Source organism: Eufriesea mexicana, unplaced genomic scaffold (assembly GCF_001483705.2).
Source record: "Eufriesea mexicana isolate 0111107269 unplaced genomic scaffold, ASM148370v2 scaffold3929, whole genome shotgun sequence".
Classification (NCBI taxonomy): Eukaryota; Metazoa; Arthropoda; class Insecta; order Hymenoptera; family Apidae; genus Eufriesea; species Eufriesea mexicana.
The window spans coordinates 242,314-261,250 of record NW_016911929.1 but is presented as its reverse complement, the minus strand read 5'-3'; the positions used below and the strand labels follow the sequence as shown (position 1 = coordinate 261,250).

The following is an 18,937-nucleotide window of genomic DNA, read 5'->3' as shown; positions in this document are numbered from 1 at the left end:
ATTGCTCAATTTCGATGATTAATTTATGAAATTTTATAATTGCGTTGTAAAGCCGTACCTTTGCATATTTATCGTCTGTCAGATAAAGAAGTGAATGCTGATTGTCTAATTAAAACCGTTGCTTGGGCTGAATTTATTAAAGAATGTAGGAAACTTTATGATTTGATTTATTAAAATATATTCGGAGCACGTAACCAAAGTTAGTAAACTATTCGAGTGACATCAGAGCCATCTGTAAGTTTAGAGTGATGTTAGTTTACTAACTTTGTTTATGTACTCCGAATATATTTTAACAAATCAAATCGGCAGTGGAAAATTCACTAATTACTCAATATCTGTGATTAATTTATGAACTTTTATAATTGCATCGTAAAGGCAGATCCTTCAAGAACTTTCCAATATATTTTTCGATATAAATTTGTCCCTAATTAATTAATTATTAATAATTATTCTGCGGAGTCTTTGAATTGTTGTCGAAGACGCCATTGGTTTTTCATTAATTACTATCTTTTACGCAATTAATGTATGAAACTTTATGCACTCGTTAGAAAGACAATGTCCTTGCTAATCTTCTCATATAACTTTTGATCACATTTTGTTTCTAGTTTCGTTTGCTATTAAATTTTTTCACGGAAGATCGCGATGGTCGTCGTTACGAAATCATAGACGCCACTAAGTAATTATTAATCATCAACTAATTAGCAACAAATATTTACGAAAAATAAATGAGAAAGTTGCTCAGAGTTTCAGCTTTGCGACACAGTTATAAAAGTTCATGAATTAATTACAGAAATTGAGTAATTAGGGATTTTTCACTGCTGCGTCGTTTCTATCTTTTTCTAATCGCTTGCTGACCTTGTCTATTACGTGACAAGATTTAGACGACTTCCTTGTGCATTCTATATTCCTGTTATTTTCTTGGGCGCCTGATCCAAAATCATAGATGGCGTTGATCGAATGTCGCTTGACCTTCTGTCCTTGTTTATCTAATTAAAGGTGTTAGCGCGGTATAAGGAATTCCCTTACCCGTATATTGTGTTTATTTTTTAACAGAATTTGTACTACGTTTCACTTGACGACTGATTCACTTTTTTAAATCATATTTCTGATATCGACATATTGACATTTCTAATAACATATGTATTATTGTTAGAGAAACAAGTAATAACTTATAAAATCAAAATTTCTTTTCCTTTGTATTAAAATTTTCAATAGTTATTTAAAGTAATGAATTAATTGCTATCTGCCTACATTACAGTAAATTATTATATTTTTTTGTCTATATTAAATTTGTCAACTTTTAAGTGATCTAATAAATATAACTTTTGAAAATATAAATCAATTTTATTCTTTTTAATAAAAATTTTAGTATAAAAATATAAAAGATCAAAAATTTCTTTCATTTATCAGATATCTGATAATTAACATTTTATATGCACATACATATATACCCACGCCAAATCGCTCAAATAGCTGCTCACGTTAGGAAGAAATCAGTTGTCGTCTGCCATAATATAACCTCCCTTGCATTTAAGAAGTGTAAGTAAATAATTTCAACAAATCCGTAATATAACAATTTTATAAAATATTATTATTACAGTAGTTTTTATTTTCAGCTTGTTTCATACAATATAATAAATTTTTATGCATTTTATATTACTTGTCATAAACGTAAACATATCGTTCATTAGCTATAATATGTTGTAATAAACAAAAAGGATTGATATTATGTATAAAAAAAATGTTTTTAACATGGTATAAACAAATTTCATATTTTTTTAAATAAAATATTTATTAATTGTAAATACGTTTTAATTTATTTTTATGAAACGACGTGATTTTTGACAGTTTCCAAATTTAAAAACATAAATTATAATATTTTACTAAATACTTTTATTTATTTCAAAGCAATATTTATTAATTGTTTTTTTAATATCTTTATATTAATGATCTAATACAATTATAATTTACATATACATAACATAAACAATAAATTTTGTTAAATGACATTTTGCAAAAATATATATATTTTATGTAACAGATTTGAACAATGTCAGAAGTTGAGGAAATAACACCAGACGTAATAGAAACAGCTCCAGAACAAGATGCTGTATCTGATGAAGATAAACAATATTTGACCGATTATATAAAAGAAACAGAACAACGACTAAATGGAAAAGAAGAAATTCGAGCGGCTAATTTAAATCCTAATAGACCACCAGAAACATATTTTAGTAAGTTAGATTCAACATTGAAAAGGAACACTACATTCGTTAAGAAATTAAAAAATTTTAGTAGTACACAATTAGATACAGTTTTAAAAGATATGACACATTTAAACTTAACAAAATATGTAAGTGAAGTTGCTACTGCTTTGGTGGATGCCAAATTAAAAATGACAGATGTTGCACCTGCTATTAAGGTATGCAGTTTTTTACATCAAACATATGCAGAATTTTCAACTCACTTTTTTGAGAATTGGCAAAGAATTTTATCGCTAAAGGTTGTGGATAAAATAGCAAATCCAAGTAAACTTAGAGTAGATCTTCGATTTTATGCTGAATTAGTTAATGCAGGAATATTTACACATAAACAAGGATTACCTTTGCTTGGTTCTGCATTAACAGTTTTAATTAACATGGATAAAGAAGAACATAACAATGCAAGTATTATATTAAGTTTCTGCAAACATTGTGGTGAAGATTATGCAGGTCTTGTACCTAAAAAAGTAAGGGAAATATCAGAAAAGTTGAACATGCCTATACCTAAAAGTAAATTACTTTCTCCTGATAAACAACAAAATGTTAGATTATTATTACGAGACTATTATAATTCATTATGTAAGCATTTATTAAAAGAACATAAAGATCTTCAAGCTTTTGAGAAACAAAATCGAAAGATCTTACAAACCAGAGGTGAATTAAGCTCTGAAAGAAAAGAAAAACTTGAAAGTCTTCAAGTATCTTATGATCGTTTACTTAACAATGTGCAAAGCTTTTCTGATACTTTAGATGAACCTATGCCAGAACTTCCTGTAGACAGTGAAATGAAAGCAGAAGCTGAAGAATCATTGAAAATGATTAGTGAAGGAGAAGAAAATAGTATTCTAGAAGATATGTGGGGAGATGAAGAAACTAGACGATTTTATGAAGTTTTACAAGACTTAACGGTATTTCTTCCAGGATCATATTTAAAAGAAGTACCTAAACAAGATGCACCAATAAGTGAAGAAGCATTAGATGAAGAAATAACATTTGATGAACTAGAAGAAACTGAAAAAGTAGATGAACCTGAAGCAGAAGTGGAAGAACCACAAGTTTCAAATATAAGTAATAAAATACTTCTAGATGCATTTATAACACATTTACCAAACTGTGTAAATCGTGAATTAATTGATAATGCAGCAGTTCACTTCTTAATGAATCTCAACACAAAACATAACAAGAAAAAGTTAGTAAAAGCATTGTTTGGTGTTTCTAGAATTCGTTTGGATTTATTACCATTTTATTCACGTTTAGCAGCTATTCTTTATCCTGTTATGCCTGATGTTGGAAATGATTTATGTTTAATGTTAAAACATGATTTTAAATATCATGTACGTAAAAAGGACCAAATTAATATTGAATCAAAAATAAAAGTTGTTAGATACATTGGTGAACTTGTTAAATTTAAATTATATTCAAAAATAGAAGCATTATATTGCTTGAAAGTGTTGTTACATGACTTTACACACCACCACATTGAAATGGCTTGTAATTTGTTAGAAATATGTGGAAGATATTTATTTTGTTCACCAGACTCTCACCAAAGAACAAAGGTATATTTAGAACAAATGATGCGTAAAAAGGCAGTTACTGCATTAGATTCACGTTATGTAACAATAATTGAGAATGCATATTATTATGTAAATCCACCAGAATCCACAGGAGGTGTGTCTAAAAAAGACAGACCACCCATTCATGAATTTATAAGGAAATTATTATATCAAGATCTTTCAAAAACAAATACCGATAAGGTTCTTAAATGGATGCGTAAATTAGACTGGGAAGATGAAAGTGTATCATCTTACGCTATTAAATGTCTCACTGCCGCATATAATGTTAAATACTTAAATATTCGATGTGTAGGAAGTTTGTTAGCTGGACTTGTTGCACATTATGAAACAATAGGTCCTCATGTAGTAGATGGTGTACTGGAAGATATAAGACTATGTATGGAAATTAATTTACCAAAATTTAATCAACGTCGTATTGCTATGGTTAAGTATCTCGGAGAGCTGTATAATTATCGCATGGTAGAAAGTGGAGATATTTTTCGAACGTTATATCTTTTAATTACATTTGGTGTTAGTATGGATCATTCTGTACCAAGTGTTTTAGATCCACCTGATCATCTCTTTAGAATTCGATTAGTTTGTACATTATTGGAAACTTGTGGACAGTATTTTAATGGTGGTTCTAGCAAGAAAAAGCTTGATTATTTTCTAATATTTTTTCAAAATTACTATTGGTTTAAATATACTGATCCCATTTGGACTTCAGAAAATCCATTTCCAGTAGGAATAGATTATATGTACCGTGACACATTAACAATGCTGAGATCTAAAATGCAATTATTTCAAAGTTACAAAGAAGCACAATGTGCTGTAGAGGAATTACGAAATACATTGTTTCCTACTCTTGGAAATCCCATAGCAGAAGATGGTATTGAACGAAATGATACAGAGTCTGATATGGGTGTAATTGCTGAAGGAGATGAAGACATAGCTGTAACATCTGGTAATGGCAGTGGAGATGCAAAGGGTGTAGCTGATTTGCATTTTGAAGAATCTGAAGATTGTTCTGAAGCACAATCGGAAGAAGATTGGACTGCTGATGCAGAGAGAGATTATACTATGGGCACACAAGAAAATACACAAGGAGATCAAAGTCTTTCAGAAGGTGGTACTGATGGTGTTATCATGGATGTTACAGAATTAAATGCAGCATTACCTGCTGGTCCTAAAAGAGTAAATTGCCCTGAAGATGATGACTTTTTGTCTGCTCTTGATAAAATGGTTTCAGATAATATACAAGACAGAATGCGAGATTCAGTAAAACCACAACAAGTAGATATTTCAGTTCCTTTACATGTAAAAAGTACTAAAAAAACATATGAACAATTGCAAGAAAGACCTTCTGATAATAGTACAGTCGATTTTGTACTTATGTTAAGAAAAGGTAATAAGCAACAATACAAGAATTTAGCAGTTCCTGTATCATCAGAATTAGCAATGAATCTTCGAAACAGAGAACAAGAACAAAAAGAAGAGAAAGAAAGAGTTAAAAGATTAACATTAAATATTACAGAAAGACAAGAAGAAGAAGATTATCAAGAAACAATTAATCAAAGTACTAGACCAGTGACAGTAAATTTAAATAGAGAACGGCGACAAAAATATAATCATCCCAAAGGTGCACCAGATGCTGATCTTATTTTTGGCCCTAAAAAAATACGGTAGATATAGCTTAATGTTTTCAGAAGTAAATACTTGTAATATTAGAAAATCATAAGTGATATAAAATGCGAACTATTTAATGTTCATGTTTTTCTGTAAGATTTACAACAAATTAATGATTCTTTATATTTAATTTGAAATATACATCTATATCTTATTTGTATGAATTGTCAATCATATGTGACTTTCAGTGTAAAAATATATTTTCAAACTACATTAAAAAAGCACAATTATGTCATATATGTCAATATGTATTTCCATATATTTGAATAAAAAAAATATTGTTATTACCTATTAATACAATTGATACATTTAAATAAGATAACTGTTGATTTGCACATTATAGATATACAAATTTACATTATTTTATACAAATCACATAAATAAAAACAATCTTTAAATTTAAAATTAAACAAGTCAATTTGACTAAATTATTGTATTAATGATGCTGATTATAAAAATGTAAATTTTGCAATCAAAATTTACATATTGACATAATAAAAATTGTATCATTAAATTACACTTTGATATTTCCTTTTTTAATTTAATTAAACATTTATTAACAATAGAAAAGATACAATACACTTAAAACTAATCATGAAATTGTATTACTTCAAAACGGATAAGTTTTTATAGATATACCTTTCAAATATTTTGAAAAAATTTTATTATATTAAGTTACATCCTTATTGTATAAATAAATGTAAAAAATTAATAATTTTCTAAAAAAACAAATACAAATATGCATACAAATAAGGAGTTGAATTTGATATACAATTATTTATTTTTAACTAAGAAATTATTACCGTGTATAAAATGAATATAAATAAATGTTAGCTGTTTTTATGTTTGATACTGCTCTCTTATACAGTCTGCCATAATATCACATATCTACCATGGTACATGATACTGGTAATTATAAATTAATACTAAATGCACATTTGCATTATATTATCTCCATACTTTACAAATCTTCTTCTGCATCTTCAAATTGACCTGCTAGTATCACACCTCCTATTTGTTATAAAGACATAGAATTGCAATACCAATCTTTATATTCATATGACATTGATTTTCTAAATAAAAGATTTTTGTGAAAATTATTCAAATATCTTTTTACATTATATTTACTGAATTTACTCTAGTTTATAAATAATATAAATTTAAAACATTACCTGTTGATAGAATGTAGGGAGGCATCAGGGAGGATTCAAGATCAACTTCCTCTGCATCTTCATAAATGTCTTCTTCAGCTATAAAGATATATAAATTTTTATAATATGTCACATTTTCTTTTTGCAAAAATTGTAAAAATAATTTTATCCACCATCAGAAAAACTATCTTGTGGGTCAGGGTGAATAGCCTGGCATTGATTCATTGCTTGAAACATTGCATCTAAATTATTTATGTTGTCAGGTGCAAATCGCATTTCTGTGATAGGTGTATCTGCATCTTCAAATTCATTCTCTGAATCACTATCAGAAGCTGATGGTAATGGTACATCTATATAAAACATTTCATTAAAAAAGTGAGAATATGTAATCTCAATATTCTTAATAGAAATTACATCAAAATTAAAATCAGATTTCTTCTAGCAGTAATATAATTTAATTTTCACATATTATTAAATTATGTTTAATCTTCACTATTCATTGAAACATAAGTAACTATGTTTAAAAAGAATTTAATATACCTGGAAGATCTACTTTTGCCTCAACCATAATATATAAACATTGTCTTGGATGTACATCTTCATCTCGTGATATGGCATGTAAAGATATATGAGGATATTTAAGTGAGAATCCTTGTTGTGTATCATAATTCACCCAAGAAAGTAAGCTATCCATGTAAACATTATATTAAAATATGAATACATACTATTAAATATAAAACTACTTCATTTTAGATTTTACCTCTCTGTAATATACAAAATTCCTTTTCCTACTTCTCTATCGTTAATATACACGGTAGTATTTGGTTCTTCATGACGTATTCCCTCTTGTGGTGCATGGAAATTGCTAAGTTCTAGCATTTTTTTATCTGTAACATTTATTTCAATGCTATTGCAATATAAAATGGAGAGTAAAAGATATAAAAACGTTAAAAGGTTATGCCGGAATTTATATAATTGAGAATTTCTTCACATAAACACATAAATATAAGTATGTTTATATACATACATATATATATTATATATATATACATATATATATGTATATACATATGCATACATACGTTTCATAAATAGATATTCGAAAACATAGCTAATTAAAAATATGTTTCATTTAATGAACAAAAGTATATTTGTATGCGTTAAATAGCAACCTTAACACTTTTATAATATTATTTATTTCCTATGTTTATTTAGATAATCATATAAATTATTGACGTATAAATTCATTACTTACTTGTTTTTACAAACAAATTATAAATAAGAAGAGGCAAAAAGTTCAACTAAATGAATGAACTTGAAAACTTGGTAACGATTTTACAACTTTAATTCTTACACAATACTTCGATCACTTTTTGCGTTTCGAAATATGTATAATAGAGCTCACTAAAATTTTACAATTACTAATGTCAATCAATATGTAGATTTTTCATTTTCTAACATTGGCATATATAAAATTTGTTCGCACTCTGTTATGTTTCTATTTTACGTTATTGATGCAGAATACTTTCTTATGATAAACTATAGATATTACACTGCACATGCTTAAAAAGGCGGGAAATTCTGCTGCATATTTTCGAAATTATAAGAAATTAAAAAATGTTTAACTATTTAATTGAGTTTTATGTAATAATTAGATATATGAATTCCAAAATTATAAAAATATACTTATTTTGATATTATTTTAATGTGTTTAGAGACTCAGATTTTATAAATAAATACAAATATTTATAACTCCACATAAAATACTTATATAATTACTTAAATATTTAGTAAAATAAATAACTATTTTAAATAATATCAAAATTATATGTCATTTGGCTATTTTATCTATAATAGTAATTTAATTGTATTATATTTTATTTTATTAATTGATACAATGTTTATTTAACAATTTCAAAATTATTATTATGATAACGAAGAAATTGTATAAAAATTTTTTGTTATAAAGATATTTTAATGAATAAAATATATATATATATTTCTCTATATATTAGATGTGTAAAATGATTAATAACAGTAAATAAGTTTAGTAACTCATTATATAAATGAACAATCTGATCAGCTGTAATTGTTCAGTTTACAATACCTCAATTTTAATACAATTATATATGTATTAATTTTGGAAAATTATTATTAGATATACAAATTTACATTATTTTATACAAATCACATAAATAAAAACAATCTTTAAATTTAAAATTAAACAAGTCAATTTGACTAAATTATTGTATTAATGATGCTGATTATAAAAATGTAAATTTTGCAATCAAAATTTACATATTGACATAATAAAAATTGTATCATTAAATTACACTTTGATATTTCCTTTTTTAATTTAATTAAACATTTATTAACAATAGAAAAGATACAATACACTTAAAACTAATCATGAAATTGTATTACTTCAAAACGGATAAGTTTTTATAGATATACCTTTCAAATATTTTGAAAAAATTTTATTATATTAAGTTACATCCTTATTGTATAAATAAATGTAAAAAATTAATAATTTTCTAAAAAAACAAATACAAATATGCATACAAATAAGGAGTTGAATTTGATATACAATTATTTATTTTTAACTAAGAAATTATTACCGTGTATAAAATGAATATAAATAAATGTTAGCTGTTTTTATGTTTGATACTGCTCTCTTATACAGTCTGCCATAATATCACATATCTACCATGGTACATGATACTGGTAATTATAAATTAATACTAAATGCACATTTGCATTATATTATCTCCATACTTTACAAATCTTCTTCTGCATCTTCAAATTGACCTGCTAGTATCACACCTCCTATTTGTTATAAAGACATAGAATTGCAATACCAATCTTTATATTCATATGACATTGATTTTCTAAATAAAAGATTTTTGTGAAAATTATTCAAATATCTTTTTACATTATATTTACTGAATTTACTCTAGTTTATAAATAATATAAATTTAAAACATTACCTGTTGATAGAATGTAGGGAGGCATCAGGGAGGATTCAAGATCAACTTCCTCTGCATCTTCATAAATGTCTTCTTCAGCTATAAAGATATATAAATTTTTATAATATGTCACATTTTCTTTTTGCAAAAATTGTAAAAATAATTTTATCCACCATCAGAAAAACTATCTTGTGGGTCAGGGTGAATAGCCTGGCATTGATTCATTGCTTGAAACATTGCATCTAAATTATTTATGTTGTCAGGTGCAAATCGCATTTCTGTGATAGGTGTATCTGCATCTTCAAATTCATTCTCTGAATCACTATCAGAAGCTGATGGTAATGGTACATCTATATAAAACATTTCATTAAAAAAGTGAGAATATGTAATCTCAATATTCTTAATAGAAATTACATCAAAATTAAAATCAGATTTCTTCTAGCAGTAATATAATTTAATTTTCACATATTATTAAATTATGTTTAATCTTCACTATTCATTGAAACATAAGTAACTATGTTTAAAAAGAATTTAATATACCTGGAAGATCTACTTTTGCCTCAACCATAATATATAAACATTGTCTTGGATGTACATCTTCATCTCGTGATATGGCATGTAAAGATATATGAGGATATTTAAGTGAGAATCCTTGTTGTGTATCATAATTCACCCAAGAAAGTAAGCTATCCATGTAAACATTATATTAAAATATGAATACATACTATTAAATATAAAACTACTTCATTTTAGATTTTACCTCTCTGTAATATACAAAATTCCTTTTCCTACTTCTCTATCGTTAATATACACGGTAGTATTTGGTTCTTCATGACGTATTCCCTCTTGTGGTGCATGGAAATTGCTAAGTTCTAGCATTTTTTTATCTGTAACATTTATTTCAATGCTATTGCAATATAAAATGGAGAGTAAAAGATATAAAAACGTTAAAAGGTTATGCCGGAATTTATATAATTGAGAATTTCTTCACATAAACAAATAAATATAAGTATGTTTATATACATACATATATATATTATATATATATACATATATATATGTATATACATATGCATACATACGTTTCATAAATAGATATTCGAAAACATAGCTAATTAAAAATATGTTTCATTTAATGAACAAAAGTATATTTGTATGCGTTAAATAGCAACCTTAACACTTTTATAATATTATTTATTTCCTATGTTTATTTAGATAATCATATAAATTATTGACGTATAAATTCATTACTTACTTGTTTTTACAAACAAATTATAAATAAGAAGAGGCAAAAAGTTCAACTAAATGAATGAACTTGAAAACTTGGTAACGATTTTACAACTTTAATTCTTACACAATACTTCGATCACTTTTTGCGTTTCGAAATATGTATAATAGAGCTCACTAAAATTTTACAATTACTAATGTCAATCAATATGTAGATTTTTCATTTTCTAACATTGGCATATATAAAATTTGTTCGCACTCTGTTATGTTTCTATTTTACGTTATTGATGCAGAATACTTTCTTATGATAAACTATAGATATTACACTGCACATGCTTAAAAAGGCGGGAAATTCTGCTGCATATTTTCGAAATTATAAGAAATTAAAAAATGTTTAACTATTTAATTGAGTTTTATGTAATAATTAGATATATGAATTCCAAAATTATAAAAATATACTTATTTTGATATTATTTTAATGTGTTTAGAGACTCAGATTTTATAAATAAATACAAATATTTATAACTCCACATAAAATACTTATATAATTACTTAAATATTTAGTAAAATAAATAACTATTTTAAATAATATCAAAATTATATATCATTTGGCTATTTTATCTATAATAGTAATTTAATTGTATTATATTTTATTTTATTAATTGATACAATGTTTATTTAACAATTTCAAAATTATTATTATGATAACGAAGAAATTGTATAAAAATTTTTTGTTATAAAGATATTTTAATGAATAAAATATATATATATATTTCTCTATATATTAGATGTGTAAAATGATTAATAACAGTAAATAAGTTTAGTAACTCATTATATAAATGAACAATCTGATCAGCTGTAATTGTTCAGTTTACAATACCTCAATTTTAATACAATTATATATGTATTAATTTTGGAAAATTATTATTATAATTCGTGTCATTTTTTCTTTTTTACATAACAATCTTATTTAGTATTTATTTTGTATAAAGTGAAGGAAATGTTTCTATGTTTTCTTTTTCCTCTTTATGAAAATAATCTTTCCCATGTACACACCTCTTTACATCTATTCTATGAAATAAAAATTTCTATATTATTTAATTTTATTTTACTTTAAAACAAATATTAATGTTATTAAAATTTATAATACGGACTCTAGATTTGGAACTCTAAATAAATTTTCTTTGAAAATTTAATTTTACTGAATCTAAAAATACTATAAAATAAAACATATGTTAAGGTAATAAAATCTGTAATAATATAACAATGTTCATATACACGAAAAGATATAAAATTAATTATATTCTATACGTAAATCAGGTTATTTTATATGAACTTTTAAAAAGTAAAATAAACAATGACCATATAAACATAAAAAACAAATGTTTTTGTTGGTAAAATTGGTTAAAATATTAGTATTCAAAAGATGTAAATACAACCATTCATTACTGATTTTCTCGTATTTATTTTAATATAATATACGTCATATTATCATTTCATTATTTTTTTTAAATCCAATGAATTTTTCTCATGGTAATATTATACTATTTCTAATCTATTATTATAAATATGTTTAAATTTTTTCTTATATTGTAAACATAATTTAACTACTACATTACATAATGTAAGAATATAATTTTAATTTATATTTTATGTATGACTTCATGATTTCATAAATATACATACATAAAATATAACTTATTGTAAAGAATCAATGTACTTACAAATGTTACATTTTATTAGATGTATAAATGAATGAAACAAAGCAATACATTTCTTACCATATTTTCATAATTTTAATTTGCAATGATTGAAATATTTATGTAAAAAAAATTATATCATTAAAAATGATTGATATTTTATAAATAACAATTATGTTCAAATCAAATTTGTCATGTAATATTCAGTTATGAAAATATGGTTATGATAATACCATAATCGATAACAGAACACAGGAAAGCCATCTGAAAATGTTTTATTAGGATTACATGTGGCAAGCGAGGCTTTTGTTTCCAATTCCTCAAATTTAAAATTCATTTCCATAACATTTTTACGTACATACATACATACTGTCGGTACAATAAAAAGTGCTTTGTTTAGTATTTTGCACTTCATTTACTACTAGAAATTATTGTTACAAGAAATATCACCTTGACATCTTTATGAAGATCGGTCAGCATCCTTGGGCAAATTTTGTTTCCTAATGAATCTATGCTATTCAAATATAACATATTGAAGAACATCTGGCTTGATTGCTATAGAGTATTTAAAAAGTTAGTAATAAATAAATAATAAATCATTCACAATAAAAAGCATTACATTTATTTGTTGGATTGATGAATGTCATGATTTTTATAAAAATGATAAAACAATATGCAATCTTTCCTCTATGTTTGAAATATTTGATTTAACCTTTTGTATTTAAATCACTAAGTTATCCATTATAAATCAACTTTCTGATATATTTTTTCACATTATTCTTCATATTAAATATTAATGGTTCTGTACAGCTCATGCCAGACTCTTCAATTTTATATATTTTTATATCATTGATGAAAGTAAATAATATGTGCTATAACAATATGGATACAATGTACAGCTGAATTAAATAGTTATACTACATAATTAAGTATCGCTAAACGTTACTAATGTTAATTGTGCATTTTTCTTAGTTCATGGGTAACTGAATTTTATTGTTGTCTCCAAGGGGCTAAGTTCCAAAAAACATCGAGAAACATGTATCACACTAAATCTTGTGACGTTTTTGATATGTTTTATGTTTCTAAACATCATAAAGACCTTTGTAGGTATGTAATGTTAACTTGATCGACAATAACAGTAGTAACAGTTACAGAAGTAGCACTAGTGATGATACTATGAGGAATAATAACAGCAATTAGTAGTGCAGCAATAGCAGTAGAGGTAGTTATAATAGCATTAATAATCGTAATAATAGTTATAATAGTATAGTTAGAGTTGTAGTTTAGTAATACGTCAAAGATCGACAGTAATCAGTGAAATAGCATTAGTAATGATGACTGCTGTATGATTGCAATTATAATTTATTTGTTAAACATTTAAACACAATTATCAGAGAAAACAAACTATATATGTAAATCTAATTTCCATGATTAATAAAAATTGATTATAACAATCTGCATAAAAAACAAAATACAATAAATTTTAATTAAATAACCTGTAAAAATAATTTTAAAATTACTTTTATAATACAATATAATAGGTACATAATATCTAAGTGAGATTTACGTTTTCGTCTGTGCAGAAGTAAAAGTATTTTCTATGCTTATATTAATATACGAAATTCTTTTGTACGTGCAGGAGTATACAAATTAAAAAAACACAATATATAAAATAATGTTAAAAAAAAAAAAACACATTTTTATATACAGTAAGAACATGAGTATGGCACGAAGAATTTATGAAGAAAAACATCAAATATCATCAACTTAACACGGAATAAATACATTAAAGAGATGCAATCTATCTTTATCATTTAAAGATAGTGTTCTTAGTTTACTTCTTTAAGATTTCTTTTTACTATACATGTTTTTTTGGAACCTTTCCCTTTGTATTAATCTACACCATCCATTTGTATACTTCGCTTATATCATAAATACAAAACTCCCATGAAGAATATTCTTAGACGTCACTACATGCAAACTTAAGGTTGCAATGTATTTGTAATTTCTCGATGTATAGTTACTAAATCTTGTATGTGACCAGCTAATCTGGCATTCAATGTATCCAAATTTTGTTTTTGGACTTTAGTTGCGCTTAATGCAAGTTCTAATTGTTCATGGACAACTCTTAACATGTCACGAAGTTCTGCATTTTCTTTCTGTAAGGCCTAAAAAAATAAAATTATAAATTTATATATTAATTTTAAATTATCAACACATTAGAAAAATAATTGTGAATTAATCAAACATAATTAGATGTGATTTATTTTATAAATATTCTACCTTTTAAATGATTCTTATTTTATTAAAAAAGTAGTATTATTATGATTTTTAAATGAAGATGATATTTACAAGAAATAATACTTAATACAATACATAGTAAAATAATAAGCACTTTTATATGTCAATTACTTCATTAATTATTAATATCTAATAATATTATTTTATAATGTATACATACTACAAAATCTTTATTTTTTGTAGCCATAGTAAAAGCTTTGATTTCCTCATTTTTTGTTCTAAGTTCACTTTCTAATGCTTCAACTCTCAACCTTAATGCTTCACTATTGCCTTCTGCTATTTTTCCAGCTTCTAGATCTGCATACTTGGCTTTAATCCTTGCATTGTCTTCTTTATATAATTGTAACTGCCTTTTCCATTCATCAACATTAGCTGTAGATTCTTGTAGTGCACTTGTTAATCTGGCATTATTTGTTTTCAATGTAGTTAATTCAACCTACAAATAAATTTTTGATGATAGATTGTGTTATGTAGTATTTAATTATATATAATGACTATTTCTGTATATATATACATATATGTATATACATATATATATTTTAATACATATGAAGTCATACCTCCCATTTCTTAGCATTTGCAGAGCTTTGTGCTAATGCAAGTTTTAGCCTATCATTTTCATACTTAAGCTGCATTTCAGCTGATTGTCCACCTTGCGTTGAACTAAGTTGTGCTGATTTCCCTTGATGTTGTGGACTTTCTGTACTCTGCTGAGAAACACTCTGTGATCTTGAATGGACTGCATTTTTCAATTCATCATCCACTTTATTCTGACAACTACCAGGTAAGGGACTGCTGCTTACCAAAGATACACTGTTCTGAGTAGAAATCATGTTGGCATTTGGATTGGGATTATTTGATGCTGACACATTGGAATTAATCATCGATGAATTTGGTGGATCTATAAGATCTTGTTCAGATGATGGCATACCCGATCGTGATGTAATCGGGCTAACATTTGCACTAGTAGCAGGAGTAACAGATGAGCTGTTCGATTGTAATTTAGCACTAGTTACTTTAGTGGCTTCCTTCACTTCATGAAACTTTTCTATAAACTGCCAAATGAATAGTATTGCCTTTGAGATTGTGGTGTACACATAACTGTACATTAACTAAAGACATATTTCACAAACCTTTCCTAATTCTACTTCAGATGAAAAGCCAAGACCATATATAGTATTAGCTCTAACATCTGACCATTGTCCAAACTTCTGTGATGTTTTTGTGAAGGTCATATTTGGAGTAATAGTACTGTTTATTACTGCCTAAAAGAAAAATAAAACGTATACGTAAATATAAAATACAATATAAAATTACTTCATATAACATCTTATTTATCAATCACCTTTGTTCCTTCAACAGAAATTATTCTGTATAGACTTCGTGTTGAGTCATAAAAAAATGAAATAGAGACTGCTGCTGTAGATGCTGATACCCAAGATCTCTTTGTCTTAGGATCAATATGAAACACGTGTGCTTTACACGTGAAAATTGGTTGTTCGCTGTAATTTATTAAAAGCAAGAGACTTAGGTACTTAAATATATTGATTTAATTAATACATGCAGCATCTATTTATATCTCATACTCAAAATATTAATAAATTATAGGTGTTTTAATAATAACGAATATCTTGAAGCATATTTTTTTTGTAGAACTTTATTACATGTATATTTCACAGAACATAACAAAATTAAATACATTAAAAAGTGTCAAATATACATATTATTTTACATGCCTTAAAATTAATGCAATGAAAATCTAATAATTTTACAATTTAACATTACAGTGATACAGACTATATCGTACAAATCTAAAGAAACTCAAAAATAATGAATTATGAACAAGCAATTTCCAGTTCTATCTTTTATAAAAAGCAATTATATTTTTATTTTAATTTTTTTACTTTCTCATACGTGCAATGTATGTACAATTTATATACATTGTTTAAAATAAATAATTTTAACAAGTAATAAATGTTTTTTTTCAGTAATAAATGTCTTTTTAGTAATAAAAGTAATAAATAATTATAACGAAAACAATATTTAATTAAGTATTTATCATTTTAGTAAGAAATGAAATTATTTATAAAACTCATTTAAAAAAGAATATATTTTTAAACAAAAGTTTTTGTATGTTATATCAGAAATAAAAAAAATATTTGAATTTGTGTAACCAACATATAATTGTGCTAAAAACTGCTAAATAAATATTAACGCGATAAATATTTCTGTAATTGACGGAATAAATTTTTACAAATCGAATCTACAATTATATCAAACGATGCACGAGTAAACAACTAGAATAAACACATTTCACGCGATGCCGACTTATCTCACTTTCGCTATTTTATTTCGTGGTTATATATAGACAAAAGAAAAGAAAAACATTCTGGTCCAGTCTCCTTATGCACGCACCCATCTAAATGCGTATCTGCGATGATGTCGGGAATATGATTGTAAATAGACAGGAAAGGATAGTACTGTTCATTAGCTAACGCAATGGAACCGACCTATTTTATACCAATTGATGGTATTCGGTAATGGAAGAATTGAGGATCGTTTATCGTACTTGTGTGTGATGTGAAAATTGTACTTCGCGTGTACATATATTACACACCCTTAAAAGGCGGTTCAGAATACCACCACGTTCACTTACCCCATTGTTTCTTTGCCTGATGTCGTATAAATGTTGTAAATGCTAATTTCACAGACTCATAGAAAAATCAATTTAACGCGAATGCGTGATGACTATTTGCGAATAGAAATTCTCAAAATTATTTGAAAATTTGTAAAAATATATTCGACAAAAGCCAGAGATACACCAGTTGACAGCCGCCATCGGCTAAAACTGTATAGCGAACGGCACGATCACGCAACAACATGAACTAGTCGAGTTTCCACCATATACCTGGATTTAATCGATTTTCCACGAAAGGTTGCTATTGCTAACCTCATAGCTTTCTTTCGAAAAAATCACTAGATGCAACTGCACTGCAAGGCGCGTACTTATGTTTCGATAATGCGCTTATCATTGTTACTTAGAATGTTGGTAGCATACTTAGCGTGCTTGAATACGCGACCATTCTTTATTGCATATCGAATCATCTCGTTGGTTTTAAATCTTTCACCAATAGCAAGCAATGAATAGAAGAACAACGTAGCAAAATAGCACCATAATTTCTATCCTTGTCTTCTATCTCATTTTACCTGAATACAATGAAAGTGCGCAACGTTCAGTGGGTGGGGGCATTATGCGAGAAAGAGAGGAAACAGGAGAGAGAGAAATCGTCCGTCTTGCGAGCCGTCATGGCTGATTCATCGTGAGGGACTCTTCCAAGAGTACGATAACAAATGACATTATAATTGAATCACAAAGCGTAGAAAGTACAGTGCATGGAGATATTTTTAAATCAAAAGGCTAATCTCGATGTGGAGACTCTACGAAGAAACGTGATAAACGGCGTTTTTGCGTGCGTGTAACTCCCCTGTGGAACGATGAACGGGTTAAATTTTAGTGAATTGTGTTACTTGTTTTGCTGTCCACCTTGCCCGTCCAGAATCGCTGCAAAACTAGCGTTTCTACCTCCTGAGGCTACCTATGCATTTATTGAAGATGAAGGTTCGAAGATTACAATTTCTTTATCTGAAAGAGCAGAATGGCAATACACGGAAAGGGAGAAAGAGTCGGTGGAAGGTTTCTATGCAAGAACGTCACGAGGGAATAGAATAGCCTGTTTGTTTGTGCGGTGTTCAGCTACTGCACGTTTTACGATTTTATATTCTCATGGTAATGCAATTGATCTTGGACAGATGTCTAGTTTTTATTTGGGACTGGGGTCGAGAATAAATTGTAACATATTCAGTTATGATTATTCGGGTTATGGAGTTTCTGGTGGTAAACCATCAGAAAAGAATCTTTATGCGGATATAGATGCTGCGTGGCATGCTCTTAGAACACGTTACGGTATTAGCCCGGAAAACATTATTCTGTATGGTCAAAGCATTGGGACTGTACCCACAGTTGATCTGGCCGCGCGATATGAGGTTGGCGCAGTTGTTCTGCATTCACCTTTAATGTCGGGAGTACGAGTT

The 18,937-nt window shown here is 26.8% G+C and overlaps 5 protein-coding genes across 6 annotated transcripts in view; 2 read left to right on the top strand and 3 right to left on the bottom strand.

Annotated features, from left to right (window-relative positions):
- The first annotated feature begins 1,470 nt into the window (after positions 1 to 1,470).
- On the top strand, positions 1,471 to 5,500 carry Upf2 (UPF2 regulator of nonsense mediated mRNA decay). Its single transcript, XM_017905498.1, has 2 exons — positions 1,471 to 1,539; positions 2,042 to 5,500. Exon 2 carries the CDS (start codon positions 2,051 to 2,053, stop codon positions 5,498 to 5,500), a length of 3,450 nt encoding a protein of 1,149 aa, XP_017760987.1. The 5' UTR covers positions 1,471 to 1,539; positions 2,042 to 2,050.
- Positions 5,501 to 6,308: 808 nt separating this feature from the next.
- LOC108551363 (methylosome subunit pICln) lies at positions 6,309 to 7,998 on the bottom strand. Its single transcript, XM_017905500.1, has 6 exons — positions 7,907 to 7,998; positions 7,412 to 7,538; positions 7,192 to 7,337; positions 6,825 to 7,001; positions 6,673 to 6,750; positions 6,309 to 6,511 (listed from the first exon to the last, which is right to left on the bottom strand). Exons 2-6 carry the CDS (start codon positions 7,528 to 7,530, stop codon positions 6,462 to 6,464), a joined length of 570 nt encoding a protein of 189 aa, XP_017760989.1. The 5' UTR covers positions 7,531 to 7,538; positions 7,907 to 7,998; the 3' UTR covers positions 6,309 to 6,461.
- Positions 7,999 to 9,274: 1,276 nt separating this feature from the next.
- Positions 9,275 to 10,964, bottom strand: LOC108551364 (methylosome subunit pICln). Its single transcript, XM_017905502.1, has 6 exons — positions 10,873 to 10,964; positions 10,378 to 10,504; positions 10,158 to 10,303; positions 9,791 to 9,967; positions 9,639 to 9,716; positions 9,275 to 9,477 (listed from the first exon to the last, which is right to left on the bottom strand). The coding sequence occupies exons 2-6, from the start codon at positions 10,494 to 10,496 to the stop codon at positions 9,428 to 9,430; spliced, it is 570 nt and encodes a 189-aa protein (XP_017760991.1). The 5' UTR covers positions 10,497 to 10,504; positions 10,873 to 10,964; the 3' UTR covers positions 9,275 to 9,427.
- Positions 10,965 to 14,515: 3,551 nt separating this feature from the next.
- Positions 14,516 to 17,709, bottom strand: homer (protein). 2 transcript variants are annotated; one of them, XM_017905497.1, is made up of 7 exons: positions 17,502 to 17,709; positions 16,191 to 16,347; positions 15,979 to 16,110; positions 15,649 to 15,900; positions 15,406 to 15,552; positions 15,006 to 15,281; positions 14,516 to 14,712 (listed from the first exon to the last, which is right to left on the bottom strand). In XM_017905497.1, the coding sequence occupies exons 1-7, from the start codon at positions 17,504 to 17,506 to the stop codon at positions 14,527 to 14,529; spliced, it is 1,155 nt and encodes a 384-aa protein (XP_017760986.1). In that variant the 5' UTR covers positions 17,507 to 17,709; the 3' UTR covers positions 14,516 to 14,526. The 2 variants fall into 2 exon arrangements, with proteins under 2 accessions (XP_017760986.1, XP_017760985.1); XM_017905496.1 differs by having other exon boundaries at positions 15,406 to 15,900.
- Positions 17,710 to 18,116: 407 nt separating this feature from the next.
- The window catches only part of LOC108551362 (protein ABHD17B), a 2,414-nt gene continuing 1,593 nt past the window's right edge, over positions 18,117 to 18,937 (top strand). The window contains exon 1 of the mRNA XM_017905499.1: positions 18,117 to 18,928. Within this exon, the coding sequence (XP_017760988.1) occupies positions 18,341 to 18,928 (588 nt within the window). The 5' untranslated portion in view covers positions 18,117 to 18,340. The remainder of the gene's footprint in view (positions 18,929 to 18,937) is intronic.